This window comes from Rhinichthys klamathensis, unplaced genomic scaffold (genome assembly GCF_029890125.1).
Source record: "Rhinichthys klamathensis goyatoka isolate OS25496 unplaced genomic scaffold, OSU_Roscu_1.1 h1tg000040l_1, whole genome shotgun sequence".
Taxonomy (NCBI): domain Eukaryota; kingdom Metazoa; phylum Chordata; class Actinopteri; order Cypriniformes; family Leuciscidae; genus Rhinichthys; species Rhinichthys klamathensis.
In genome coordinates, this window is record NW_026606587.1 from 10,262,554 (window position 1) to 10,277,825 (window position 15,272).

A 15,272-nucleotide genomic window follows, 5' to 3' on the forward strand; every position below is an offset into this window, starting at 1 on the left:
AGATTAAAATGGTAAATTGTATGCCCCGAAGAGCAGTAAGAAAAAGAAATGAAGCGTATGAATGACTAAAGACCATCACTTAACGTTGTGAACGGCCACATGAGATGAGAGGCGTGTCTCTGCAGCACACACAAGAATCTTCATGATGGGAAAATCAGTTTTTGTATGGTTTGTTCAAATTTCTTTTAATCTTTCTAGTTTTGCAGGGCCAGACTGTCTCAGGGTGTTGCTTTGAAACAAGACATCAGGTTGGATGTTAAAGATCTATGTTTTTATCCATGTAAATGATGTTAATTTAAACAAACAGGACGAGATATTAACATCCAGAAAGAAGAAAAAAATCCCTTAAATAACTCAATTTTATATTTCAAAACTTCTGTTCTGACTATGTTTCCTTCCATTTAACAAGGGGAAACTAAGGATAGTTCACACAGGGAAGCTCTGTATTTGGTTTACTGGGTCACGTGGTTTTCAGTCAAAAGTCCAAATACACAAATTCTTGTTTTCTCTTGCATTTTGGTCCAAAAACCACGATCAAGTAATTCCTACTAATTTAACTTTATTAAATTAAGATTAAAATGTTTTGTAACTTCTATCCTTCATGATAAATTAACATTATTATCATATTTTTGTTATCATTTCAGTCAGGCAACAAGCAAACACAATCACTGACATGAGATAAAGGTTTAGCTAAAAGGATGAACTGTTCTCACAAAAAGGGGATTTTTCATAAATGTATAACATACATGTTTAAACATAAAATTTAATTCAGTTTATAGAATATAATATGTTTTGCCTAAAGCTTACAATTTGTTGACAATCACAAAGTTCCATTGTGAAAACACATGTCCTGCTTTTTATTTATTGTCTGACTAATACGAGTGGAAAAAGTCTGTTCAACTGTAGTACCTCAAAGAACCATTCAGCGATGAAAGAAACTGTTTCCTGAAAAGACAAGAAGTGAATCCGAATGAAGTGCGCGTGCGCGTTGCGGTTCAAGGCAAAAACGCTGCAGTTTGTTGAGTGATTTCATCCCGGAAAGACTCCAACGAATATCGAGATGCCCATGTTTTATCCCTTTTCCCGACGATACCTTTTACATTAAACGCCGGTAAGGGCAATTTGACACCAATACATATAATTTTGACACTAATATAACATTTATCTGTAAAAAAGAGGAAAGTGTAACTATAACAATAACAGTAGCTTAGCAAGCATGCTACCAGAACAAAAGCAATTTCGTACTAAATGGATTTACATGTTGAATATGTTTACAGTTTGTGTGCCTTGTTTAATATTAATATTTTCTAATACTCCTTTATTTAATCATTCGTAGAGTAAAAGGTTTCTTTCATTTGAAAGGCACAGTGGCAATACAGCAGTGAAGTGTTGCCTCCTGTAAAAGTATTAATTGCTTCTCTGTTACTAACGTTACACCACACTGGTTTGGTTTGCATTTGTTCCTGCAGAACATCCTGAGCACTGGGTGTTCTCTGTATTGCATTTGTTTAGTGATTATGTAAATAAAATGTGCAGGAGGTGTAAATTATGTGTGTTGGTATCTGACGAACAACAGGTTTTCATTCATAACATTCAAACAAACAATAGGAAACATTCCCTCTGTTCAGTTTTTTTCTCTCTTCCTTACCACTCGAAAGCCTGACATAAAATAATTTAGCCAGAAATGTTTTTTTTTTTTTTTTTTTTTTAAATGGAACACTGCACATCAATCTTTTGAGGCTCTCATACTTGAGGAGGAAAAACATCTCAATAATGTATGGATAATTAATCAAGTAAACCAAAGTTGCTTCAGTCTAGTAATGGTTAATCTTGAAATTATTACTAACAATATAAAAGTTATTCTTAATGTAATTTTACGTGTCTTTTGTGAAATCTTTACTCATTATTGTAAAAATTTCACAGCAAAAAGAAATGTAAACCACGAACTGAAGGGTGTTTACTTGCTAAAATGTATAAACTATCAATCAGACGACAGAAGGCATGTAGTAGATTGTGTATAACAGGTTTTTCAGCAAAGTTGCTAATTGATCATTTAGAGCCCTTAGAAATGTGTGTATCAGTAGGCTAAGGTCATAGGGTTAAAAAAACCTCTACCAAACAGTTGAGAAGAAAGAAAGAATAACTAGAGAATAACTATATTTTCAACCACAGACTCTAATGTGATTGTTATTATTAATAAAACAGTGGCAATTGATCATTGCTGTGAAATATTATTTGCTTGGGTAAAGTTACATTTATTTATTTATTACCGATGCAGAATTGAAAGCACTTGTACCGTGTATGTACAACTCAACTCTTTGAATAGATCATATCAACTAAATACTGAAACAAGTTTGGTGAGTTTTGGAAAATTCAGTCAGTCTCTGAAATTGATCTTCATGCCTTTGAAATATGCATGAAGACAAACTCCCTTTCAATGACCAATCACATGCTATATTCTGACATTGTTGATGAAAATGGAATATTCTTGAAAACTGCAGCGATAACTAGCGACTTCTTTGTTTAACACACAGTACCTAAGTTGTAGGTAAGATTCCACAGAAATGTTGTGTATTATTTTGGCAGGCAAGTTATGATTCCCAAAAATGCGGTCTAGATAATTTAGCTAAAAATGCTTCACTTCTTTTTCTATTTGCATTTATGTGTTTGTTATATCCTGTATTATGGGGCTATAAATGTCTATGCTAAGTTTATATTTCCCTTTCAGGAACCCATCTTTTAGGTGTTTTTGGAACTGTGATAAAGCATGATGGGTGCACTTGGGAACGGTCGACGTGGCGGCCGCTCTTCATCTTTGCTTTTGGTGGCTCTCATCGCCTGCATCTTCTTGCTTGGCTTCAACTATTGGGTCTCAAACTCCAGAAACGTCGAGCTGCAGGTTTGACACACTGTGTTTGGATGTAGCTTTTGGCGAGTGGCAGTGTGAGTGGCTGTTTAATAATAGGTCTGTCTAGAAAGGAGCTTTGTTTAAACATTAAATTTAATTAAATTTAACATTAAATTTATTTAAATTTAACATTTAATTTAATATTCAACAATAACATTAATTGACATTTAAATTTAACATTTAATTTAATATTCAACAATAACATTAATTGACATTAAAATTTAACATTTAATTTAATTTTCAACAATAATATTGATCTGCCTGCATTCATTGACACCATTCTTTGAGAACTGAACTGAGCTGGACGATGACATCACGATTTTCCCCAGAGCGGCTATATATATATAAATTAACTAAATTAATATTTTTTTTACAACAAAATGAAACATCACTGAACTTACTTAAGCTGGACAATTTTGGCTAAAATCATAATCGCGATTAATCGAACAAGTTACTTACCTCGATTACGATTATTGAACGATTATTAAAAAAAAAAATTCTTTCTCATATGTCACTGGCAAGGCTTATACTGTAAATATGTTCACGGTTATTTTTTCTAATGAAAGAGTGCATAATCCTATCTTTGTGATTCTAAAATAAGGAAACACAGATAGCTATTAATGCTCATTTATTAAATATTTCAAACAATTGAATCAAACAAAGCATACAATGCTTGAAATAAAAACGTCATTTAAGTTTTAAAGTAAAAAGAAAGTTTCCTAAAAATTAAGAAAATAAAGAACTTTTAAAAATAGTTATTTTTGTAAACAAAATAAATGACTGTAAATATTGTCATCTTAAAAGTAGAATATACTATTTATTTCCATCTTTTTGAATCCTTTTCATATTGTGTAGCATTTGTAAATGCTTGTGTTACACCTGCTTTGTGGAGGCACTGGGCGTTTGTCAGTCTCTCTCTCTTTTTTGAGCCATGCACTGTTCATATTCGGTACAACCGATTGCTGGTATTACCTTTGGTCGCTATAACAGTTTTTCTGCAGTGTTTGCATTTGACTTGAGTGTGTCGTCTTATTTGAAGCCAAAATGTGTCCAAACGACGGACACTGCGTGTTTCTTTGGTACAAGCGGCTCGCAGACTGGACGGGGCGGAGCACGTGACTACACACGCGGTAATATGTTTAAAGGGGAAAGTACATTAACACACAGTGGGCGGAAATATGAATAGGATTAAAAAAACGAAATAACCGACATGGTAAAATGACGTCGGTTATAGGCTCTGAATTTCGAATACTTTGATTAATTATCCAGGCCTAACTGTGACGGTATTTTCTTCTGGAAACAAACTTTGTTGCATTATTTTCCTGTTATCTCTGTAAAGCTGCTTTGAAACAATATTGTAAAAAGCACTATAAATAAATGTGACTTGACTTGACTTTGTGTTGTTCTCCAGAGCAAGATATTGGAGCTGGAGGACCGCATGAGGAAGCTGGCTGTAGAAAGTGACAGAGAGCAGCAGAAGGCCGAGGATGAGACTCGCAGACAGAACGAGCAGCTGGAGTTAATGGAGGAAACACACCAAAGACAGCAGGAAAGCGCTCTGAACACCTGGAAAAAAGAAAAAGTATGAATACACTCGTCTTGCACTCACTGACAAGAGTTCAGGTGGAAACGCGGAGCTAGTAATCATCCAGTTACCTGTCATGATTTAGGGAATGAATCAAGTTTATTCAAATAATTTTACTCTTGATTTGATAGGCAGTTCAGTATGTTATCTGTAGATGAAGATGGCATTATGGCGCTACCTTGACTAATGCCGAGTTCACACTACACAACTTTAAACGTCGGCAGATCGCTTTGCTGTTTAGACTACATGACTTGCTCTGGAGTCTTGAAGTCGTTGTGGTGTTCACACTATGTGACACCTACATACATGATCTGCAACAGGGGGTTACACACTACACGAGCTGACAGCAACTCTGTCACCCAACGACTACTTTATCCGGTCCCCAAACCACGTTTTGTCATGAAAACACACGCGAGAAGTGGAATGGAAAATGACAGTTTGTTGTCTATTTGAAAATGGACGCCGGTACAAAATTGGCGGTGCAAGTTGTTTGCGCAATGATCTCTTCAGAACCCCCCCAAAAAAGAATATGGGTGAAACAAGCGTGCCGCACAAGCCCTCAAAAGTGAAGCCAAACCGTCTCGATCGCCCCCCAGTGACCGGTCCTAGTATAGGTCATAAACCCCGCCTCCCCGTGTTATTCAACGGGACGCGAGACCAACTAAACAATTAAATTACACTTCACATATCTTTTTTCTAAAGATATTTTCTGTCATTTACTGTAGTTTCTATCACGTTGATGTAATTTCAAGTGTTTGTTTTTAAAATAAGTTTGTTTTTAGTTAGTTATTTGATGCTATAAAAACGGTGCTGTGACATCATGATTGACAGGTTCTCTGTGCGAAGTAGTCACTGAAACACCAACTGACTTTTTTTCATAATGTTGACTATGTGGTTAGTAGTTGTATTTACCTTATTTTAACGAGGTACTGCAATCAGCAGACATCATTGGAGAGGAACGGAGCAGACAAGGCCACTTAAGAAAAGTGCAGGGGCGTGTGCTTGCGATTGATTCAGCGAGAGTGAGGGCGGGGCCTTGATTTCACGGCTTTACTTCCTGCTCACAACTGCGCATACCTGGTCCCGAAAACGCTACTGCGCAAACTCAAATTCCAATATGTCAGCGCCATATCGGGACACTGGCGGCTTCAGTTCTCTCCAATGGAAAAGTGCGAAGAGATGACTTTTTTTACAGTCTATGGGGTGAAAGGATGGATAAGCACACGCCGGCAGCAGGGATTATCTGTGCTCAGGGGCGGCACCAGATATGCAGGTGCTGAGGAGGTGCTGGATCATTGACAGGGAGCGCTGCGCAATTATATATATAAATACTAGTAATAAATGAGCAAAAACTTAGCAACTCAATATTTAATATTCAATTATTTTAATTATCACAATCAAAGTTTTAATTTGATTAAATTCAACAAGCACAACATTCAGCATATACGTATTCAGTAAATATTCTTAAAGATTTATTTTTATTAATAATTTAATTTCAACAATATCTCGCTATTTTGACATGTGTGCGTGCAACAAGCAAGATGTGCATCTGTAAATCCGGTGACAAGCGTGCATTGATTTTTATTAATAAACTAGTGTTTTCTATTTAAGTGTCGACTGCAAAGATGAAGTTGACGAGTGCCATCTCCGTATATGCGCCTATATAGAGAGAAATGCACATAATGGATTACATCAGAGAGTAGCCTATTTATTTTCGTTTAAAAACATTTTAAGATTTCTATAGATATATTTCTCATGTCTGTGAGGCATAGGCCTACGGTGAGTTTCAGTTAATTTATGAGACGCTCCAGTTCACGTGCAATGCAAGTGACCGCGCAGGCGCCTCCATCTCATGATTATATTGTCTGGTGTATTTGCTTCTTATTTTATAAATACAGGCAATTGGTTGACGAAAAAATGATTAAAATTACAATTTATACAAAACGAAATTCACTTTAAAGAAAGGCTTTCTACTAAACAAAACTTAATGAAGTGGTCAAAATCATGTCTGATTGACACAATGTCTCCCGATATATTGCGCATCCGATCTTACTCATGCTGTTCCCTTTTCATAATCAACAGATGAAAAAAATAACATTAATATTTTAACAAATATTAAACTAAAAGCGCTTATTTAATGGCTACAACAGGTATAGTAGGCCTACAGACTCCCTATATGTAGCCTACAAATTGCTGCACATTAATTTAATTCTGAATTTTGCAAGTTTAAAGGCATTTGTTTGTACATCTGCAACATTTATCAAGGTCACGGATAATTGTGTGTGTATATAATAATCATTATGATACTAAAATAATAATAAAGTAGGCTATGTGCAAAAAAATCAGATGAGCCCAGAATATGAACGCAACGCGTTTAATTACACGTTAAGCATTTTCCTCCCATAGAAAACCATTATAAGAACGCATAATGTGTCTTTATTCCTGGGGGTGGTGAAGCACCTGCTAGCCCCTCCTATAGCGCCGCCCATGTCTGGCTACAGAGAGAGTTGGAGGAGTAAAATATGTTTATAATGAAAAAGCATCTGCCAGCTCGGTTGTGGTAGTCTACATCTTGTTGGAAACATCATACCAGGCATTCATGCTCCTGCCACAGTTCAATTAAATTTTGCTCCTTTATTTTGTCTAATGCCTATAACCTATGCCTTGCTCTCTCATTGGCTGTTGCTCGTCGCGACACGTGACACCACAGGCTATCGAGTCGGCCGACAGCTCCAGATATTTAGCATGCTAGATATCTGTCTGGCGTCGGCGAGGTGTCAGCGAGCGTTTTTGATGCGTTGTTTAGTATTTCACACATAAAGATTGGCGAGCGCGGATCACCCTTAGATTTGCACGCGATTACAGCCCGACCTGCCGGCGAGCTCGGTAACATGCTAATCGGGCTTAAAATCCTGTAGTGTGAACTTGGCATAAGTGCTATTGATGCCCAGAAATGCTATCTATATAAACAGTTATGCAATTATACTCAAAATGACCCTGTATGTAGGCTGGTCACTAGGTTTTAATGGCCAAAATAGGATTTTGGATATGCTCAGTGTATGTTTTTAGGTCTAAAAGTTTTCTCTCTGTCATAGGAGAATCTGAAGATCAACATTTCCTCCAGTGCTAAAATGGTGCAAGACATGAAGAGTAAGTGTTTACGGAAACGCTTCCTTTTACAGTACAGTACTTACAGTGTACTTACCTAGAAAGTACTGGCTAATATAAGGTAAGTACATGGGTTAGGGGTAGGTTCAGGGTTAGTACCTAGTTATTACCCAGTAATTGTAATTACTATAATAAGTACATAGTATGTACATGGGTAACAGGACTGTAAAAGGAAGCGTTACCGTGTTTACCTCATGTTTGTGCTACTGTATTTACTCTGTAACGCATATCATCTTTCCTTCACATTTTTGTTGATTTCCTTTTATTAGACCGTATGAAGTCATTACTGCAAGATGTGAGTAAAACGCAGAGTGAGCTGAAGTCCTGTCAAAATAACATGGACACGCTCAGTAAGAAAGCCAGCAGTGAGATGTAGGTCCATTCTGAATGCTCTAATCTACAATGCCAAAGACATTATACTGCTTGATCAGTATGATAATGGATGTATGTATTGTGCAGGTCTCAGTGCAACAAACAAGTTGAGGCCATAAAAGAGGAATGCAATGGGAAAATGGCAGCTGCCAAACTGGAAAAGCAAAGGACGTCTGAAAAGGTAGCTCCACTGGTATGGCTATGAGAGAAAAAAATGGCCTTAAATAGTTCCTTTATTGTGATTCTTATTCTTTTGGTGTTTATTCTGGTGACCCCTTTTCCACTGACATAAACTGTCCTTCACAGAATGCTGATGGTTCCATGCCGAAAGTCTCTGTTTCAAAAGCCAAATCTGATGTTCCCGCCACAAACCATTCAAATAAAAGTGTGGCAGAACCTCAGAACGGCAAACCAGATGTGGATTCACAGCTCAAAAATGATGCTAAGGTCCAAACCAATGAGTTAGTAGTGGAGAAAAATGAAGGAGGTGAGAGTTGCCTGTTTGAGCGTGGTTTGTAAATAGTCTCTATATATGGGTGAAGTCCCTCATTTAATGCAAGGCCGATAACTTAAGAGTACTAGCTAGGTCTGTGACGTTGGCAGTTTCTTCTTTTTTTTTTTTTTTTACAGTGGTTGGAATTAATTATAGCCAATTATTCACGCGAATCAATCAATCACATTATTTATAAAGCACAATTAAACACAACTTCCATTGACCAATGTGCTGTAGCCACATTGGCTGCCGCCAGCCAGTGAAATGACTGAAGGACAGGAGTTATATGTTCCCGTTTACGAACTCCCGTCCAAGCTCCGGCAGCAGTATTCTGAACTGTCTGAAGGCGATTTATGAAAGATTGACTAATCCCCAAATAAAGCGAATTGCAATAATCCAGCCTTGTGGTGATAAAACCATGTATTACTTTTTCAAAATTTGAGAATGAAAGGAAAGACTTCATTTTTATCAGGGTTCGTTGCTGGTAAAAGATTGACTTCACAACTTGGTTGACCTGTCTATCAAGCTTTAGGGCACTATCCAACACCACACCCAAGTTTTTGACATATGGCTTTAGCATAAGGTGCCAGAGCACCAAGATTTACATTTGTTGTGTAACGTACTAAATAATACACAATCTCTAATGTGATTGTTGAACATAGAAAACAATCGAAATTATAAGAAATTTTGAAACTAAGCCAAGTTTAAATATATTTCCCCACAAAGAAAAATTCGTCTTCATATATACCGTTCTGCAATTTGAGAGGAATGTGGGACAGGAGTAGGACAGAGTCTATCTCTAGTCTAAAATCTTCATTTCTTCTCCTGACGTTCCAAAGCAACTGACCTTGTAAAAGGTCTGAAGAGAAAATTTTATCTTCCGCCGGTGCAAGGCATTTAGGATATAGTATATTTGATTTTTCACTGCCAGAAATAATTACTGGTATCCGTGCAAAAAAAGGTCTGTCCTACAGCGAATATAGTAATTAAAAGTAAATGAAATGAAGAAACGTTTATAATCCCCTGCAAAAATGGGTGAGAGACGTGAGTGAAGATTTGGTAAAAGAAATTAGTCCGTTTTCAGTGGAATAACTGAAATCAGGTGACCTGATCGCAAAACAGAATACAAAGCCATCAAATGGCTTAAATTGATGGGCTCATGTACCTCTCTCATTCCTCACGTATCCAAATGTTTGCGATTAAACATTTAACTGCTTACGTATTATTTATTTTGTGAACAAAGCTTTGTGCCTCACTCGTGTTGTAATATTCATGTAAAACTGCATTCACATACAAACCACAGTGGTTGGGCGGTTGTCAGGTTGAACAGCACAGCCCTAGCACAAGAAAACCTCCACAATAAACCACATGATTTTCATGGTAGAACAATGAGTACCTGTATCGGCATGAAATGAATATTTACTCAATCTCTTCTCTAAACGCACATTATTATTGCACTTATATTCGTCCATCCAAGCTTGTGTTCGTCCGCCTCTGTTTGTGAGTGCAATGCCCACATCTCAAAATCCAATCAACAACCGTTGCCTAGAACCAAGTCCTCGTCTTTTATCTTTTCTTTTTCAAAAATCTGGTCGGATAAATACTTGGAATTACGTCATAATATGGAAGAAAAGGTCTTTCGCTCCTTCTGTTACATCACAACTTTAATCTTTTCACTTACTGCAAACTCAAAAAAAATGGCTTCCCAAGCCTGCTGTGTAAGAATAAATAATTGTTTTATTCATAACCATCTGTTCAGATGTAGCAGGTGTTTAGGATAGAATTAGTCAAAAAATATTGATGGTTTTCTCCTTACACTCATTGGAATACCTCCCATTTGGTCAAACGGCTGCGTAATGTTTTGTCGCACAAAATTTTCTGTAAAGCTTCTTTGAAACAATGATTGTTTACATGCACCGGCACCCTCATATTAGGCAATATTGCGATTAAACTCTACCTCGTAAACACAATACTTCAATCAAATACCATCAATCAACCATAATCGTGGTAAAATATATGGTGTATGCTGATTTTAAACGCAATAAACAGGCATGTAAACACTTTAAATGTGTATTGTGAAAAGCTAAATAAATTTGAAATATAGTCTGTCGTTTTTCATAAGCAAAACCATAAAAAACTTACGTACCAAGGTGTACGATACACCTGCTGATGAACGATAAAAACATTGACAGCGGAATCTACCCGGCTGAGCATTTAAAGCGACAGATGACATTACTGCAGTGTGTGCTTATAATAAACAGAACATCATTGTCCATAGTTATCGTTCTTGGTGTGGGCCTTTAAGTCTTGTCAGTTTTTTTTTTTTTAAAGAAAAACTCAATTCTCTGTTCCTCCAGCATGTCAAGTCACATTTATTTATATAGCGCTTTTTACAATACAGATTGTTCTAAAGCAGCTTTACAGAGATAACATGTTTAACAACATTCTGTCTGCTCCTCTAAGATGCTGTGATTTTACAAGACTCGCCCACGCCCACCTCCAAACGGACCAATAAGAGTGAGACTCTTAACAGACCAGCCAATGAAGAAGTTCCAGAAGCAGTGGTGGACATTAAAGGACAGGCTTCAAAGGCCTTAGGTGGGGTAAAGGAGAGAATCCAGCCATTTAAGCACAACACACACACACACATTACTAATTTTATCTGTCTTCATGCAGATACTGTGCTGGATGAAGCAGGGATTTTAGACCCAAAGGAAAATGACATCGGGATTGGAGACGACGAGGAGGAGGAGGAAGATGTCAAAATTGGGTACAGGAAAGAGGAAGATGCAGCAAATGGGAAGGAAGACGCCGTTATGTACGACAATGAGGGCGAGATAGAAAAACAGCTCTCTAAAATTAAAGGTGCTCTTCAACACCATGATCATCACACAATCATACAATTAGACTTTTTTACAATTTAAAATGACTGTATAAAGATGTTAGGAAATTTCAAGTGTAACTTTTTTTGGTAGCTTTTACAAACTGAAAGATGACGTATTTTATGTGGCAATTGACTGCAAGTCAATTGACAAAGTTGTGAATAACCATCATATGTCAAAAGGACTTTTGTCCTATGAAATAAGATTACGAATAATTTTCTTGTTTCTACAGATGAAAATCAAGGTGCAGGTCTAGATCTAGAGGATGAGGTGGCTAATTATAACGGTGATGATGACAACCAACCGGAGTCTGAGGACGAGAAGCAGGCGGAGCTCGCAGGGATGTAACAAACATGCTCCTGATTACAACGAGTCTGCTGACAGCAACATTTTCTTCAGCTGAAGACTGTCACAAACCTTTATTAGTGACCTCCCGACAGCTCGGCAGACGTTTAAAAGGTGGGAGAGGAAACCTGCTGTAAAGACTCATTTGTGCTGGTGAATACTGCACTACTGTGTAATGAAGGATATGAGTTTATGTCATTAACAAACTATCTCATATGTCTTACCAGGACAGGCATGAAGACATTATTTTGCTAGTACTGATTTTAGTTTAAACTTGAATGTAACTACTTATGACAACAAGCCTTTAAATTAATGCATCATGGTGAATTTTCCCTACGTCAAACCTCTTCTTAAATATAAGATGCTTTGCTCTTGTACAAAAACAACTGCTGATTTGTTACAAAAAGGCTTTATCTTGTCTTTACGGTTCATGTTCCGTTTTGACGAAACTGGATGTCAACATTTTAGCTGCTGAAAACACAGGAATATTAGATGTTTAGACTAAAAGACACGTTCCTCTTCACTCATTTAATAACAGTGCAATCCAGGCTTTTATTTGCTGTAAAAGGATATTTTTATGTTGAATTTTTTTACATTTTCATGTTGGGAACTGGAATATGTTTTTGAAAAATATGGGTTTCTTACTGAATTTCTGATCTCATAATAAAAATTATTTTGTTGCGCTACTCTACCTATTGTGTGCATTTAATGGGTAAACCATGTAGATGAGTAATGACTGTGGCATTTTATAATGGAATGCTAGTGTACTACGTACAGTACTGCATGGTACATGCTGCAGTGTCACGGACCTCACTATGTTGCATATTCATTTAATCAAGTACCATCCAGTTATCACAGAAGTAGTCTAGTTTTGTGTAAAAATGTCAACTTTGGCCCTATCAAATAATAGGTCAAGAAGATGTTAGAAATCATAGTTAATATCTGGCTCTTTCATCACACTGGAAATAGAAGAACACACATTGTTGGATATATTATCTATTTAGTGTGCTCTGTGGTGTGCTGCACATTTTGCCAACGCAATAGGACAGGTCATGGAGGTATTCCATGCATACTGATAATTTATTATACTGATCACAGTGTATATATTCTGCTAAATAATAGTATGCCATTCTGAACGTAGCCTGTGTAGTGTGTTCTCCTTTAAGAACCTAGATGCTAGATAATAAACATCTCATAACAATATTTCATTACCTGAAATTACCCGGAACAATTTGTCCCAGGAACTTTTTTCCTCCAGACCTGTTGCTGTCTGTGTTTCCAGTACCGTGAAAATTAGTCCGGTGACGTAGGACTGCACGCAACTTTCCAGTTCCTACTGTATTTCGTCCTCCGCATATAAGCGTAATGAAGCCTGAACCTTGTTGTCGGTCCATCGGACATATTTTTTAAACTCCATTGTTGATTCGAATAGCAAACAACTCTTACTTAACGCACCGCAATACACTTTTAAAAATGGTGGTTGAAATAAAATGCTGTGTGGAGTCAACCAATCAAAATGCTGCGTGAACTCAACCAATCAGCATGTTCAGCGCCCAAGTCCCACCCTCGAAAGTTCCTGAACTTTGAAAAAGTACTACCTCGCGAGCAGGGACTTTCTGAGGGGAAAATTTTAACCCGGAACTTCATTTAGACCCTGGTTCCTGCGGTGGAAACACACCGAGTACAAAGTCCCTAGTTCCTGGGAAATTTCCTGCGGTGAAAATGCGGTTTATGAGACAATGCTTTCCCGTCATTGGTGGAAATTTCCAGCTTTCCATAGGGGGCGCTCTGACACATCTTTTGAATGTATGCTGAATGCATGTGTAAAATGATGTTAAAAAACCGTTAAACCGCATATAAATCAAAACTGCCTAAAGTTACTAAAAGAAATGTCGACCAAGGATGAGCTATAGGACTGTGAAGCTTTGAGGGTGTTAATGGACTCGATCTACTCCATCTAGACTTTGATCATCATTCTGAATCCAATCTGGATGTAGTCTTTGACAAAAAAGTCCATTCCAGGCTCGGAGAGCTGTATGACTAGGCTATCGCATCCACAATCCACTGGTATCCAGTGCTTTGCTGCAGGCAGCTCTTTCGAGTGGCCTCCAAAACAAAATAAAGAGCTTGAACTGTCTAGAGTGCTCAATGCAAATGCTTAATGCACACACAGGGCAGAGCAACTCCATACCATGTAGTTCCCTGCAGTCGGCTCTTCAGGAGAAAAAGATCATTGGCAGTGTCGAGGGGTTCAAAAGGGGACTTCAGAAATCTTATCATCAGGTAATTTCTGCTGAACAGGTATTATCAACCTGATGCTAAAAAGCTGTGGCCGTATAGACTAGAATATAGCTCCAGTAAAAAGGACAGAATAATTGACACAAGCTAATTCATTGGTTCCTCGTTTTCATGTCCTGTACCAGATAACATACTCTTTCCACTTATGGGCATAGAGGTGTCTAATAGAAAGAGCCTGTTCCTATGTGTTTGCTTCTAGCACTCGCTGGGGTAGCACATCTGATGCCGGCAGTCTCCGCTGAGCAGCCAGACATGCAGATTCCACAACTACAGATTGTGCCCTCTGCTTGAGAGAGAAGATCCCTCCTCAGTGGGATGGTCCAGGGATGTGCTGTCAACAGCTCCACTAACTCCAGGAACCATGGCTTATTGAGCCAATCCTGGAGGGGGTTGGGTCAGGGAGAAGAATAGTGGGGATTGAGTGCTTCCTGCTGATGCAAATAAATCCACTTCTGCTTCCTCGACATGTTTTATATCATTTTGACAGTATGAGGGTGCAGCCACCTCTCTCCAAGGACTACAGTCCCCCTTAATAACAGGTCTGTGCCGCAGTTCACATGGCCAGGAACAAGCACAAGTGGACTGGAGAGGAGATGTCGATAGGTAGTGATGGCAGTTTCAAAACACTGCTTCATGAAGCTTCGAAGCCTTTACGAATCTTTTGTTCCGAATCAGTGGTTCGAAGCGTGTATCAAGCTGCCAGAGTCACGTGGTTTCAGTAAACGAGGCTTCATTACGTCATAACTGTTTCGAAACACTTTAAAATGAATTAAAATGAATAATGGTAGTTAATGTCTTATTGGCCTGTTTAGCTGAGCCATTCATAGAACAAACAAAACAAACCCTGATAATTGATAAAATAACATGTATACACTTGATAATCTTATTAGATGATTAGATAATTTCATTTGAAAGATTTTACTTTCAATAAAAAAATTGCAAAAGATTTGTAAAAGGTGTTTTTATGCATGTTTGGCAGGGGTTTTTGTTACATTTACACTGTTCTGACCACTAAGGGTCACCGTGGAGACGGATGTCAGAATGTTTCGAAGACTCGACACAATACGGCTTCAACCGTACATTTGCTTCAACTGTTTCAGTGTTCCACGAAGCCTCGATCTGCCCACCCCTATCAAGGCATTGACCTCATACTTTCACTCGCTCCTACGAGTCTACGTCCCTAGCAGAAGCCTACGATCAGTCAATGAGCAACGGCTCGTG

At 37.8% G+C, this 15,272-nt stretch overlaps 1 protein-coding gene across 1 annotated transcript; it reads left to right on the plus strand.

Moving 5' to 3' along the window:
* The first annotated feature begins 1,011 nt into the window (after nucleotides 1-1,011).
* golm1 (golgi membrane protein 1) lies at nucleotides 1,012-12,444 on the plus strand. The gene is made up of 10 exons (XM_056246815.1): nucleotides 1,012-1,111; nucleotides 2,729-2,899; nucleotides 4,320-4,490; nucleotides 7,589-7,643; nucleotides 7,931-8,033; nucleotides 8,121-8,214; nucleotides 8,340-8,520; nucleotides 10,990-11,124; nucleotides 11,203-11,391; nucleotides 11,641-12,444. The coding sequence occupies exons 2-10, from the start codon at nucleotides 2,768-2,770 to the stop codon at nucleotides 11,754-11,756; spliced, it is 1,176 nt and encodes a 391-aa protein (XP_056102790.1). The 5' UTR covers nucleotides 1,012-1,111; nucleotides 2,729-2,767; the 3' UTR covers nucleotides 11,757-12,444.
* The last annotated feature ends 2,828 nt before the right edge of the window (nucleotides 12,445-15,272 follow it).